Source organism: Vipera ursinii (genome assembly GCF_947247035.1).
Source record: "Vipera ursinii genome assembly, chromosome: 9".
Taxonomy (NCBI): domain Eukaryota; kingdom Metazoa; phylum Chordata; class Lepidosauria; order Squamata; family Viperidae; genus Vipera; species Vipera ursinii.
The window spans coordinates 9,917,139-9,929,864 of NC_139523.1; the positions used below are offsets into that span (position 1 = coordinate 9,917,139).

The following is a 12,726-nucleotide window of genomic DNA, read 5'->3' on the forward strand; positions in this document are numbered from 1 at the left end:
TTAATTAGTCATCAGAGGAGCAGTCACAAAAACCCCATTAACATTAAAAACCAGCCATTCCTCCATAAATGTAAAGCTGGAGGGGATATGTAGTATGTGCCATCTGGGATCAGGAAACTCTTGGTTTTCTCTGTCCAGTCTGTCCCCAGTAACTTCAACTAGTCCAAAATATTATAGTTGAATATAGCCAATTGTTTCATCCATAGTTGGAAGTTGCTGGGGATTTAAATTCAACTCCAAAACTGCATGGAAAAAGACAGCACCTTTTTCAAAACCCATCATAGAACCAAAATTTTATATGCATTTGTGAATGTATGTGTATATGTATGTACACATACATGTATGTATATACAAATGTGTATATGTGTGTATATACACACATACATACACAAAATGTGTAGTGTGTGTTCAGCCATACACACACACACATGAAAAGCATATAGAATGCGTTTTGTGTATGTATGTGTGTGTATATATACTGTACACGTGTATATACATATGAATGTGTATATATACATGCACATACATAATGCATATAAAATTTTAATTATATGATGGTTTTTTAAAAAGGCGCTGTCTTCCTTATGTAGTCTTGGAGCTGAATTTAAATCCCCAGCAATTTTGTGCAGCATTTTAAGTTAAAGGCGGATTGGATTTAATGATGTTGGATTTTTTAAAAAATGCTCCTTTTACTTTGCTGCACCTAAATTCTGTGGTATTTGACTTATGATATGTTCTTCTGCTGGTTGTTGTACCTGGTGTATTTTCTTCTTTTCGTTGTTGGATTTGGTGGTAGAAGGGAGTGCCCAGGAAACCTCTCAACCACAGAAGGAAATTTACAAGAGTCTTGTTGGTCCAACTGTTAGTTATAATAATTGGTGGATGATTTTCTCAACCTCTTTTTTCCCATCTGGAGAACTTGAAATAATCAACTGGCCGTCTGGAGCCCCTTTCTTGCCACTGTGATATTTTTGTTTGCAATGGTTTTACTGTAGGACACCATTCCCAACCTGAGACGGTACTTCCAAGTTGTGCAGGATTTGAATAGCCATTAACCTGTGCTGGCTACAAGTTATGGGGTTTCCTGTCCTATATATCTGGAGAAGGCATATGGTAGGGAAGGTTGGGTAATGCCATCATGATGCCTTTTCATAGCACAAACCTGTCACCAGGTGGACTGACAGCAGTAGTCACTGGTAACTGCAAGATTGACTTTTCAAAGCTTGTGTCAACTACAGGTATTATGGGCTCATTTTATCAGTGATGGAGTATCCCCTTTAAACACAGTTTCTATGGCCCTAATGGTCAAGAAGAACACTTGTAGATTAACCACTGCACTTGTAGATTAACACTGCACAATGGCTATATCCAACTATAATATTTTGGACTAGTTGATTACCTTCTCTGATTAGTTCAAATTAGATACTGCAAGCTTATCCAAACTGGCATATTCCAGATGTTTCAATTCCCACATTCTTTCCCAATGCTCTCTAGGGGGGGATTCTGGGAATTTCATGAAGTGACAGCACCTCAAGTCTGGTTAGAAACTATTTCCATGGAAAGGACTGTAAGAACATCCAGGTCATTCGTCCCTCTCTAATGTTATTTTGTTTTGTTTTAATGTTGTTTTAAATTTAGCCAAAAGTTACATGAATTGGTTTTTAACTTCATTTTGGAACCTCCTTTTTAATGGTTGGGGATACGCAAAAGACTCAGTTGCTGAATATGATAACTCGGCTTCCTTTTCTCATTGGGGACCCCACATGTTTTAAAGTGGGCGCGATTTTCAGTTGCACACTACGAGCAAAAGAGCCATAGGAAATTGTGGCCCCCTGCTGCTGCTGCTCCCCTCCTCCCTGTGTATACTACAAAAGAAAAAGTAATACATCTGTCTGTTAATTCCCCCCTTGTAAATAGTTTTCTATTTTACTTTTTGGTGGTAACTATTGAGATAAATATTTTAATTAGATAACTTATAAGAAATGAATTACATTGTGTATCAATAAAAGCCAAACACTGGAATTTGTCTCATTTTTTTCCCCTCTCTGGAACTGTACCCTCTGCCCCCCCCACCTCCCAAAATATAACAATTCCTAGACTGTCTGCCAGGCTGTGCTTCCATGCCAAAAAAATAAGGAATGGAGTAATTGGGAGTTTTAGCTAGAAACAGAGGTCTGTGAGAACTTAATGGGGGTTCCATGAGAGATCAAGAGCAATAAGAATAAAATTTCACTTGGACCCAGGCCAGAGACTTTCGTGGGCATTTTTGGAAAGGCCGGCCATGCAATATAGATGCAATTATGCAGCATAGAATTGGGGAGGCAAAAGGGAAAATGTATTACTTTGGTTATGAAGTACTGTATGTGCTGTACTGTAGGCATCTCTAGATAGCCAACTACATATAGTACTTTATAACCGGAATTACTTCTGGATCTTTTGGTTGAAGAATTGGGGTGGCCAAAACTTTTAATGGAGAACACAGAATTTCATACAATGTTCCTTCCTGTGTATTTTGGTTCCTATTGGCATGAGCACCTTGTTTTTGTTCGTCTTGTTTTTTATCCAGAGAAAGTACTGAAGGTAGCTTTATTCTGGATACTGTTCTAGATTTTATTTGTTCAAAGAACAAATTCTCCCTTACAGGAATTTATTTGTAATTGTTTTTTGTTCATCGTGCATTAATGTGCATTGTACAAAAGATCGATCTGGAGAGTTATTTATCTTCAGACAATTTTTCAGTCATGGCAAACAGCAACATGTATGTGCAAAAATCCAGCCTTCTCTGCCTGGTTCTACCAGACCATGGTTGAAAATGTTGAGCTTTATAATCATAATATATTTGGAAGGGACCATGGTAGAATCCAACATTTTTAGGGAGTTCATTTTAGATTTAAAATTTTGGGATGGTTAGGAAGGATATTAATATTTATCTCCTTTAAAGGTAAATTAATTGTATTTCACACCTGTAATTCCAATATAGTTAAATAAATGTGGTATTATAAAATTCTCTGCAATGAACTCTTAAAGGCTGTACTCTGGGTTTTGAGGGACTACAAATCTTGTATCTCTGCCATTTGGGGAATATTTTTTTTTAAAAAAAGATAATTCAGGACCCACAATTAAACTCCAAAACCTGTGAACGGTTTTGAGGACCCCTGAGGAGGTCTTGGGGGACCCCCCCCCCGGGATCCGAGGACCACGGTTTAAAAAACACTGGCTTAGCGCGCTGTAGGTGCCCAACCCTGGAGGTCCATAAACCGTCATCTGGGGCTAAGTTTCCCCCATGTAAACCCATTGCTTGGTCGAGCACAGCGCCACTTGGGAAGGAGGACGTTTTATTTCTCGATTCCTCACGAGTTCGGCAAACGAAGGTAAAAACAGCCATCCGGTTGCCTGGGCAGCGAGAAGGCACGGCCCCTCACCACGTGATAGGGATGGCCCGGAAGGACGGCACTGCGCCTGCGCTCCCTCACTTTCGTTGACGCGCGCGCGTGCTACCGGTGGTGACTCCAGGTTTCGTGGTGGGGGTGGTTGAGGGGGGGGGTCCCCTCGCGCTCGGCCATGTCTCACGGGCACAGCCACGGCGGGGGCAGCTGTTGCCATGGCGACGACCACGAGGAGCCTCCTGAGCGGCGAGGCCAGGCGTGGGGCCTTTACCTGCGCATCGACCGCGAGCGCCTGGAGTGCCTCAACGAGCGGAGGGAAGGCAGCGGGGCGCAAGTGTTCCGCGCCTGGGAAGACCGTGGGGATAGGCAGAAGGTCGGTCTCTCCAAGGGAGCGGGCAGGGCAGGGCAGGGCAGGGCAGGGCAGGCGGGCCGTGGCTATTGACGGTTCAGGTGTTTCAAGGAGACGCCTTTCACACAGCGCCCGTAACCCTGGCGGGAGTCGTGCCACAGGATTCCTGCCAGCTAAGGGCGAGCGCAGCCACAGAATGAATATTAGGCTAGATGAGGATTTTCTCAATTTGGGCCACTTTAAGATGGGTGGACTTCAACTCCCAGAATCCCTCAGCCATTAGTTCAAGCCCGAGTTTAAACCATATTGGCTAGGGAATTCTGGGAGTTGTGGTTCACCCATGTGAAGTGGCCAAGGTTGGGAATACTCAGCCTATACACATTCATTATGTGAATTAAGACTGACTTCAAGTCCGGAGTACAAGGAAACTGCAGCTCTGGAGAGGGTCCGGGAACAATTGTCGTTTGCAATATATATTTCAGATTGAATGTAAAACTCATACATTAAATCCTATTCATTTTTTTTCCTAGTTTGTAGAAAGTGATGATGATGAAGAGCTCTTATTTAATATTCCGTAAGTACCCCCTTTTTTAAAAAAAATATTGCTGTCTTTTGATTTCCTTTTGGAGATTTTATAAGGTGGTTTTGGAAGTGGGCTGATAGCAATCAAACAGAAAGAGAGCCAGTTTGTTGTAGTGGTTAAGGTGCTGTTTTAGAAGCCAGGAGACTGTGAGTTCTAGGTCTTCCTTAGGCATAAAAGCCAGCTGGGTGACTATGGGCAAGTTCCTCTGTCTCAGCCCAATCTACCTCACACAGTTGTGGGGAAAATAATATTGGGTATGTTTGCTAATTTGAGCTATATATTTTTTAAAAGGTATGATAAAAATCTAATAATAATAGATTATTTTTAAAATATTTGTGTGGTCTTGTTATAACTAGATTCAGCCAAGATTGGTTACTAAGACAATTTATGGTGAAAAACTCAATGTTAGGGTTGTGTTAAGGATATGTAGTTATTTTGTTTAAGTCTTAACTGATGATTTTGTGGTTTAGTTCCAGAACAGATGGCAGGTGTGGCTAATGAAAACAATAAGATTCCTTGCAAGCTGAAATCCTTAGGTGCAGTAACTGAACAAAAAGAAATGAAGGACCAATGGGATTTTTTTTCTTTTTGCAGATTTACAGGCAATGTGAAATTAAAAGGAATAATTGTGATGGGAGAAGATGACAATACGCATCCCTCAGAAATGAGACTGTAAGTTGAAGCAGTGGACAGATCACTCATGTTGCAGAAGTCCCTAATTAAGAGTTTTTTTTACTGCAATGAATATATGAATGGTTTTAGCCTTAATTTTTGCTTTAATAGTCTGAATTAGTAATAGCTACTGGGCTGGCTTGCTGTAAAATAATAAAATATCTTTTTGTTGATTTTGATACGTTCCACACTGAAATTCTGCAAGAAAAGAATTGGCTGACTTAATGAAATACAGGACCCAACATGCACAAATATATGTGGTACTTTTTGGCTTCTTTGAAGTTTTCAGATCTTCTGCCTATATATTAACACAGTTGCCAGAACATATTTATTCAGGATTTAGTTTCCTCACATCCTTTCAATCACTTACAAATTTTCTTCTCTTTAGCAGAATTTACTAAATTTGTACTTTTCTTTAGCTATTTTTGTAGTAGTTGTCTTTTCCTGAACTTGCTATTTCTTTCATGCAATGAATAAATAAAAGACTGGGAAAAATTATTTCTGGAATTATAATAATAATTCTTGATCTCAAGGAATTCTTATAGATCTGTTTACCAGCCTTTGCTTGAAAGTGAAATGTCTTTAAATGGCTACAATTTTAAAGTCTTGAAAGCCAAACAGCTACTAAAAGAATCTGGAGTGTGCTTGTATTATCACTGCTTTATAAAGTTATAATTTCTTTCCACATTGTAAATTTTAATACATGAGCTGAAACAAATGCAATTTTAGAACTGCAGTATATTGTTGATGGCTTTGCTTGACAACCATATTTCCATCTGCCATATGTCCATTTATTTATACATTTATTATGAAACTTTATATGCCTCACTACCTCCAAGGACTCAGAGTGATTTACAATAATAGTACAAGGAGAGCCCGTTTGGTCTAGTTCAGGGGTAGGCAACGTTGGCTCTTTTATGACTTGTGGACGTCAACTTCCAGAATTCCTGAGCCAGCCATGCTGAGGAGAAAAATAGAGGCTTCCATGCTGAGCCATGCTGGCTCAGGAATTCTGGGAGTTAACGTCCACAAGTCATAAAAGAGCCGAGGTTGCCTACCCCTGGTCTAGTTAATCACCAGGCTAGAAACCAAGAAATCAAGCTGTCAGTTAAGGCATGAAAGCCAGCCAGGTGACTTTTGGCTGGTCATTTTCTCTTGGCCCATCCCACCTCAGAAGGTTGTTATGGGGAAAATAGGATGAGGAAGTACAGTGTGTATTTGCCACCTTGAGTTATCTATAAAAACAATAAAGACAGCATTAAAAAAATTCTTAAATCCCAAAGCAAAGAGTTACAGTAGCATTCCAAGTCCACTTTCTGTGCCGAGGAATTTTTGGAAAAATCTTTTGTACTCGCCTTACAAAAAGTAAGTGGTGGTGTTTCCCTGTGGCTCAACAAATATTGGAGTTGCTGATGGAAGGTCTTCCTCTGGCGCCCTGTTCCTTGTTCCCCGTTGAGATGAGCACACAAGACAAACTAAATCTGTCAGGAGAAATGGTCCTATAAGTTCATCTGTGCTGACCCATAAAGGACTTCATAGATTAAAAACAGGATCTGCAACTGAACCTGGAAGCTCAGTGGCAACCATGCGCTGCAGCCTTGCTCTTAGTTATTAATTTCAGGTGCTATTCTTGTATTTCTGGATGGTGGAAGATGCAGAAGTTTAAAAAAAGGGAAATTTGTCGTATGACTGAGGCCCTCAATTATAAAATTAATAATTTAATATATCAGTGTTGACTTATGAACATAGTTACTTATAGGCCTGTTTTGGGAAGTAATCTTTTTTTTTTATGCAGTGTTGTAAACAACTTAAACTGAAAGAACCGAAAAAGCTTCTAGGATGAGAAGCGAAAGGTCTTCAAAGAAAAACAAAGAAAGTCTAGTTGCCTCTTGGATGACAGAATCTCCATAGACAACTAAAACGGAACTTTTTCAGTATTGCTTTTTTGATCTTCATTTTGGTGCAGTCCTAAGAACCAGTTTGAGTATTCCTCCATTTTCTAATCCACATGACTACCGTGACTAGCTGTTGAAAACATCCTGTGACATTTATACAAACTGACCCTTGCCTTTTTCTAGGTTTAAGAATATTCCTCATATGTCCTTTGAGGATAGTGCCCGAGAACCAGATCAGATCTTCAGCCTGAATCGTGATGTTTTAGGAGAACTGGAATATCCTACAAAGTATGTCATGGCTTATTCAGTCTTTATTCAAGGTGCCCAGTATTTGAGCCCCAAGTTCAAGAACATGCGCCGTGGGCTCTAATAATTGAGGGTGCCAAGATGGAGTTGTTCTCTCCCAGTGCTTTTTTGTGGAGGATGTAACAGACTGTAAAGGAAACCATAGCAGTAAAAACTGTAGCTCTGTTTCAGGTGTAGGAGGAACTCCCAAAGAGAAGAACAAGTGTTGCTAATCTGTATTTAAAAATGTTAACTTCTTTCTAAAATTAGTTAGTTAGATAGGGCTCGCAACTTGGGAGTCCTCCTTGATGCACGGCTCACCTTAGAAGACCACGTAGTAGCCGTGACCAGGGGGGCTTTCGCACAGGTTCGCCTGGTGCGGCAGTTGCAGCCCTATCTAGACCGGGATGCCCTGTGTACGGTCACTCATGCGCTCGTGACCTCTCGTCTTGACTATTGCAATGCTCTCTACATGGGGCTTCCCTTGAAGACCACTCGGAGGCTCCAACTGGTACAGAATGCGGCCGCGAGAGTTGTCTTGGGAGTTTCCCGGTACTCCCATGTTACACCTTTGCTCCGTGAGCTGCATTGGTTACCAGTTGTCTTCTGGGTGAGGTTCAAGGTCTTAGTGATGGTTTTTAAGTCCTTACATGGCATGGGTCCGGAATACCTCGGGGACCACCTGCTGCCGGCGTCAACTCCCTTCCGCCCCGTGCGTTCCCACAGAGAGGGCCTCCTCAGGGTGCCTCCAGTCAGAGAATGTCGGCTGGTGGCCCCCAGGGGGAGGGCCTTCTCTGTGGGCGCTCCGGCTTTGTGGAACCAGCTGCCGGTTGAGCTCCGGATGGCACCGGATCTCCGCTCCTTCCGTCGCGGGTTAAAGACCCATTTATTTGAACAAGCTGGCCTGGCCTGATGGGGAATCACTTAGGGTTTTAATATTTATATATATTTTTATTGTTTTTATTGTGGGCAATAATTTAATTCTTTTTTAATTTTTGTATTTTTGTAGTTTTAAGATATGCCCTGTTCACCGCCCTGAGTCCTTCGGGAGAAGGGCGGTATAAAAATTTAATAAATAATAATAATAATAATAATAATAGTTGCCATATGACAGCCTTTCTGCAATCTCCCTCCCTCCAGTAGTATTGGAGCTGAAATCCCAATCCCAGCATGTTTGCCTACAGCAACGGGCTGCCCTCTAGCAACAGCTCTCAGGGATAATAAACCGGAATGGCACAGCTAAAAATAAAAACCACTTTGTTACTCGGTGAATGAATTACATAATGAAATATTGCCATTAGATCTGGGGGGGAAAAAAAGCTAGTGAGGCCCTCATGGAATGAAAGATAGAGGAACTGTGTGTAGTTAGGATTTAAAGCCTTGGACTTTGGGGAGATCAGCTTCGGAGTAAGCTAATTTCTTATGTCCCCTCCCCTACTCTCAAGGTTTTCTTTCCAGAAGATAGGAAAAGTACGGAATGTATTACATTGATTTTATTTCATACGTTCAGGTGCCATATAGCCTTTCTGACTTGGGGCAGGTTATCAGAACGAGACTGATAGTTGTCCAATCAGGATTTCAGAAAGGGCTATCAGAAATCAATAAAACGAATGTTGCCATAAAAAGGTCTGCAAAAATATTAGGGTAATAGTTCAGGTCACTAAAACTGGTTAATGCTGCAGAAACTGCAAAGGGAGAGAGATCCTGGTGTGAATCAGTCCTAAAGAGGAACATCTGAGAGAAGAACCCTTAGAAAAGCATATTTAGATTGGTTTATCATGGGACTTTATCAGCATTGGGAACAAGGACTCATGCGCCCAAGACAGCCCAAAGTCCTCCAACAGTTATTGCAATGTAGAGAGTTGAGGTTGCTTTTTCTTTCTTGGCTTCTGAGAATGTTTTTTGCTTTTCATCAGGTAGAACAGGGGTGTCAAACTCAATTACATTGAGGGCCCCATCAGCATTGCGGTTGCCCACAGGGGGCCGGGTGGGTATGGCCAGGGTGGGCGTGGCCTACTGGGTGGGTGTGGCTAGAGTGCATATGGCCTACTGGGTAGGCGTGGCCAGCTCTACATTGTTGGCATCAAGGGTGCCTATGGGGGCCTGGGCAGGAGTGGGACAGATCTGAGGGTCTCTGGCAGAAGGAGGGTCTCTGGGTCAGGGCCAAGGCAGTGGGGGCCGTTCCCTCACTGTTTCCAGGATGGCTTCGCGGGCCGCATGAAACCACTTCGCGGGCTGGATCCGGCCCCCGGGCCTTGTGTTTGACATGTCTGAGGTAGAAATTCTAGTCCTGCTGAGCTATAATGAAAAGTTTTACCAATATTGCTTACCCTGAAAGGGAACAGTGTATGTCCTGGCACAAAGTGCCTGTGCTTGGTTCCTTTTGTTATTGGGAAGTACTGAATGATGATGGAAACCTCTATTTTTCTAACCAACCAACCTGTTCTGTGCTATACAGGTTGGTTAGCTTTCTTGGCTTGTCCTTTCCTTTACATGCCAAAACTGTTGGCCAGGAGCTTTTAATGTTTTTTAAAGAGTGAAGTAACCTAGGAATCTTGGTTTAGATATGAAATTGAACAAAGATACAGACAGAGGTTTTGCAGTTTGTTGAATTGATGTGGCTGGCAGGAAGTTCCAAAAAGAGCAATCTAGGAAGACACATCAATGTGCATACTTGCTTAAACTGAATGCTACAGTATTTTTATTGCAGAGTTATAATTTACTTGGGAAAAAACCCTTGGCTTTGATATAGTTTAGTTTTAAAGGTTAAAACGTATAAGTGTCCTATACGTTACAATTGTAAATGCAGATTTCCCCCCCCCCTCCTTTTCCAGAATTGCTCGCTTCTCAAATGTTTATCATCTCTCCATCCACTTCTCCAAGAACTTTGGTGCCAAGACAACAAAAATCTTTTACATCGGCCTAAGGGGAGAATGGACAGAAGTAAGTGTGAGGATGTAGATGACAGAAAAAAACACTAAACAAATAGATGCAGGGTGCAGAAGCTTTTGGGATTGAAGGTGCACCTCAAACTATGTGCTTAGATTTGCGAACAGGAGTCTGAGACTGTGGCATAATGCTCATACTTAAGAGGGTGTAACTGCTGTTTTATTATGTCTTCCCAGGATACCTTTGTTCATCATGGCATTCTTCAGTTATCTTGGACTGCATGCGTTTAAAATCTGTGTTGGTTGGGAGTTCTGGGAGAGGTTGTCTTAACAAATTCGGACTATGTCAGCTAACCCTGTATTCCACCCTTAAACTTCCTGTTTCTATTTGGGGTGGATGGTGAGGAATCTAAAGGAAACATCTTTGAAAGTTATTCGTGTCCCCCCTCCCACGTTTTTGCCAGCCTGAATCACTATTAGTCAGATATAGCACACTATAAAAGACCTGTTTTCTTCATTAAATAAACTTTCCTGCCACCTCACTGGTTGGTTATTACTATGCCTCAAGAGGTAACTGAATGAGTGTTATTTTAAGCCAAAATATGTCCTTCCAACTGCCACTTTCAGGCACTTACAAATGGATTGGCATGAAGGTGCCCCAAGGTTTCCTGTTTTTACATAAACCAGGATTTATTTTTCTATGTTGAGCTGTTGAGCCAGGAGCTAAAGCGAAGAGTTTGAAGTAATTGTCTCAGTCTTGTCTTTCTTTCCTGTCTTGTCCCTTTTGCTGTTTTCTAGCCCAGTGCCTTTCAAGCTAAGCAACCATTGGCAGGTGTTGACTCGAATTCTGCCATGTTGAGTAAATGTGCAAAAACATTTCAGTCAAAACATCCTCACCAAGGAAGGTCCCATTCTGTCCTTGGAATGGCTGTTCTGATTTCACTGGAAATGTTCCAAGGTCAGAATGATTTGTTCTGACTCATCAGAAGTGCTCTGTTCTTGAAAGGGTTTTCCTCCTGGGAAGACCAAGGTCACTAGCTCATTTAGGCCCAGAAGATTTTCAGCATGTTCAAGATGTGATCTTTGGGGATTGAGATACATCTTTTGCACACCCCTGATTTTAAACCTGTGCATACAGTGCAATGTGAAGGAATGACGTGTTATGAATTTAGGTGAGAAGTTTATAAAAAGACAAGTTGCAAATTCCTTAAAAGAAGGACAAGTTATTCAGAGTGAACTACATGTACAAGTAGTCCTTGACTTACAACAGTTCATTTAGTGACTGTTCAAAGTTACAACCACACTGAAAAATGTGACTTATGGCCATTTTTCACAGTTACGACCTTTGCAGCTTCCCCATAATCATGTGATCAAAATTCAGATGCTTGGCAACTGGTTCATATTTACAACCGTTGCTGTATCTCAAGGTCATGGGATCACCTTTTGCAACTTTCTCACAAGCAAAGTTAATGGGGAAGCCAGATTCACTTACCAATTGCAGTGATTCACTTAACAACTGTGGCAAGAAAGGTCGTAAAATGGGGCAAAACTCATTTAACAAATATCTCACTCAACAGAAATTTTGGGGTCAATTGTGGTCATAAGTCAAGGACTACCTGTAGTTTTTATAAGAGTAGATGTAATGATGGCTCGTCCAAATGGAGAAGGAAAATCAAATGATTGCTCTAGCTGTCTAAGATTCACAAAGGGATGTCTAAAGAAATGTTCAAATTGTCTCTCTGCAGCCTCATCGACACGAAGTGACCATCTGTAACTATGAAGCAGCAGCAAACCCGGCCGATCACAAACTTGATCAGACCACGCCACAGACACACTTCATTTCCTAACTGGGAAGGCATCAACAGAACGCTTGGGTAGACTTGGGATGATGTTGAACAGTTGAAGCTAAAAAGGATGTTGTGGCTATTACTGTTTTTGGGTGAGATGTACGCCTGTGGTTTTGGAAGGATAGAGTATCAAACGCTTGACAGCTATGTACAAAATTACACTATTACCAAGATCAATTGTAAAAGTTGATCTTAAAATCATTAACTCTTCCTGTCCTTTACCATGATTGTCTTGGCAATATCTTCTTGGCCCACAATGTTTCTAAATGGTGAATTTTTTTTGCTTAGTTGCTGCTACTTTTCTTGCTGGCCTACGTAAGGGATGATGCTATTGGGTGGTGGCATAATAACCTCTAGTGTATATAATTTTCCAGCATAATAGTGACTGGGCTGTGCACCAAAGTGCTTCAGAGATTGCCATAAGCATAATTCAATAGCTATCTTGCTGATGCATAACAATGTCAGTTGTGAGTTTAAAACCTAGAAAATATAAAGATTTATGAATTTATCTTGTCTAAAATGCAACTTTTTGCAAATAAATATGCCAGAGTATCCCTTGCTTACAACTTTTTTTTTAAAAAAAAATTCTGAACTGAAATCTGTCTTAATGATGAGATACATCATTGGTACAAAATAAGTGCAATAAAGTAAAAAATGGTGTAAAAATTACTGTGGAATGCTCTCAAGATTAGGAACATTTTGATCTGTAGTCTCTTAATTTTGTAAAAGATTTGTAGCCTATCAGGAGCTGTCCTTTTAAGACCAACCCCTAAACTATTAGGTAAATCTATTCCCGTGGGCTGGCCTGCATATTGCTTATC

At 41.1% G+C, this 12,726-nt stretch overlaps 1 protein-coding gene across 1 annotated transcript; it reads left to right on the plus strand.

Annotated features, from left to right (window-relative positions):
* The first annotated feature begins 3,474 nt into the window (after positions 1-3,474).
* On the plus strand, positions 3,475-12,457 carry PITHD1 (PITH domain containing 1). Its single transcript, XM_083368981.1, has 6 exons — positions 3,475-3,759; positions 4,266-4,309; positions 4,913-4,990; positions 7,069-7,173; positions 10,005-10,113; positions 11,804-12,457. The coding sequence occupies exons 1-6, from the start codon at positions 3,562-3,564 to the stop codon at positions 11,903-11,905; spliced, it is 636 nt and encodes a 211-aa protein (XP_083225107.1). The 5' UTR covers positions 3,475-3,561; the 3' UTR covers positions 11,906-12,457.
* Positions 12,458-12,726: the final 269 nt, after the last annotated feature.

What these genes read in the sequence shown, in the direction of transcription:
- PITHD1 (XM_083368981.1), top strand. Translation starts at nt 3,562, where the DNA reads ATGTCTCACGGGCACAGCCACGGCGGGGGCAGCTGTTGCCATGGCGAC. An exon ending in GAGCTCTTATTTAATATTCC is followed by an intron (nt 4,310 to 4,912) that starts GTAAGTACCCCC and finishes TTCTTTTTGCAG; the next exon opens with ATTTACAGGCAATGTGAAAT. An exon ending in TAAGGGGAGAATGGACAGAA is followed by an intron (nt 10,114 to 11,803) that starts GTAAGTGTGAGG and finishes GTCTCTCTGCAG; the next exon opens with CCTCATCGACACGAAGTGAC.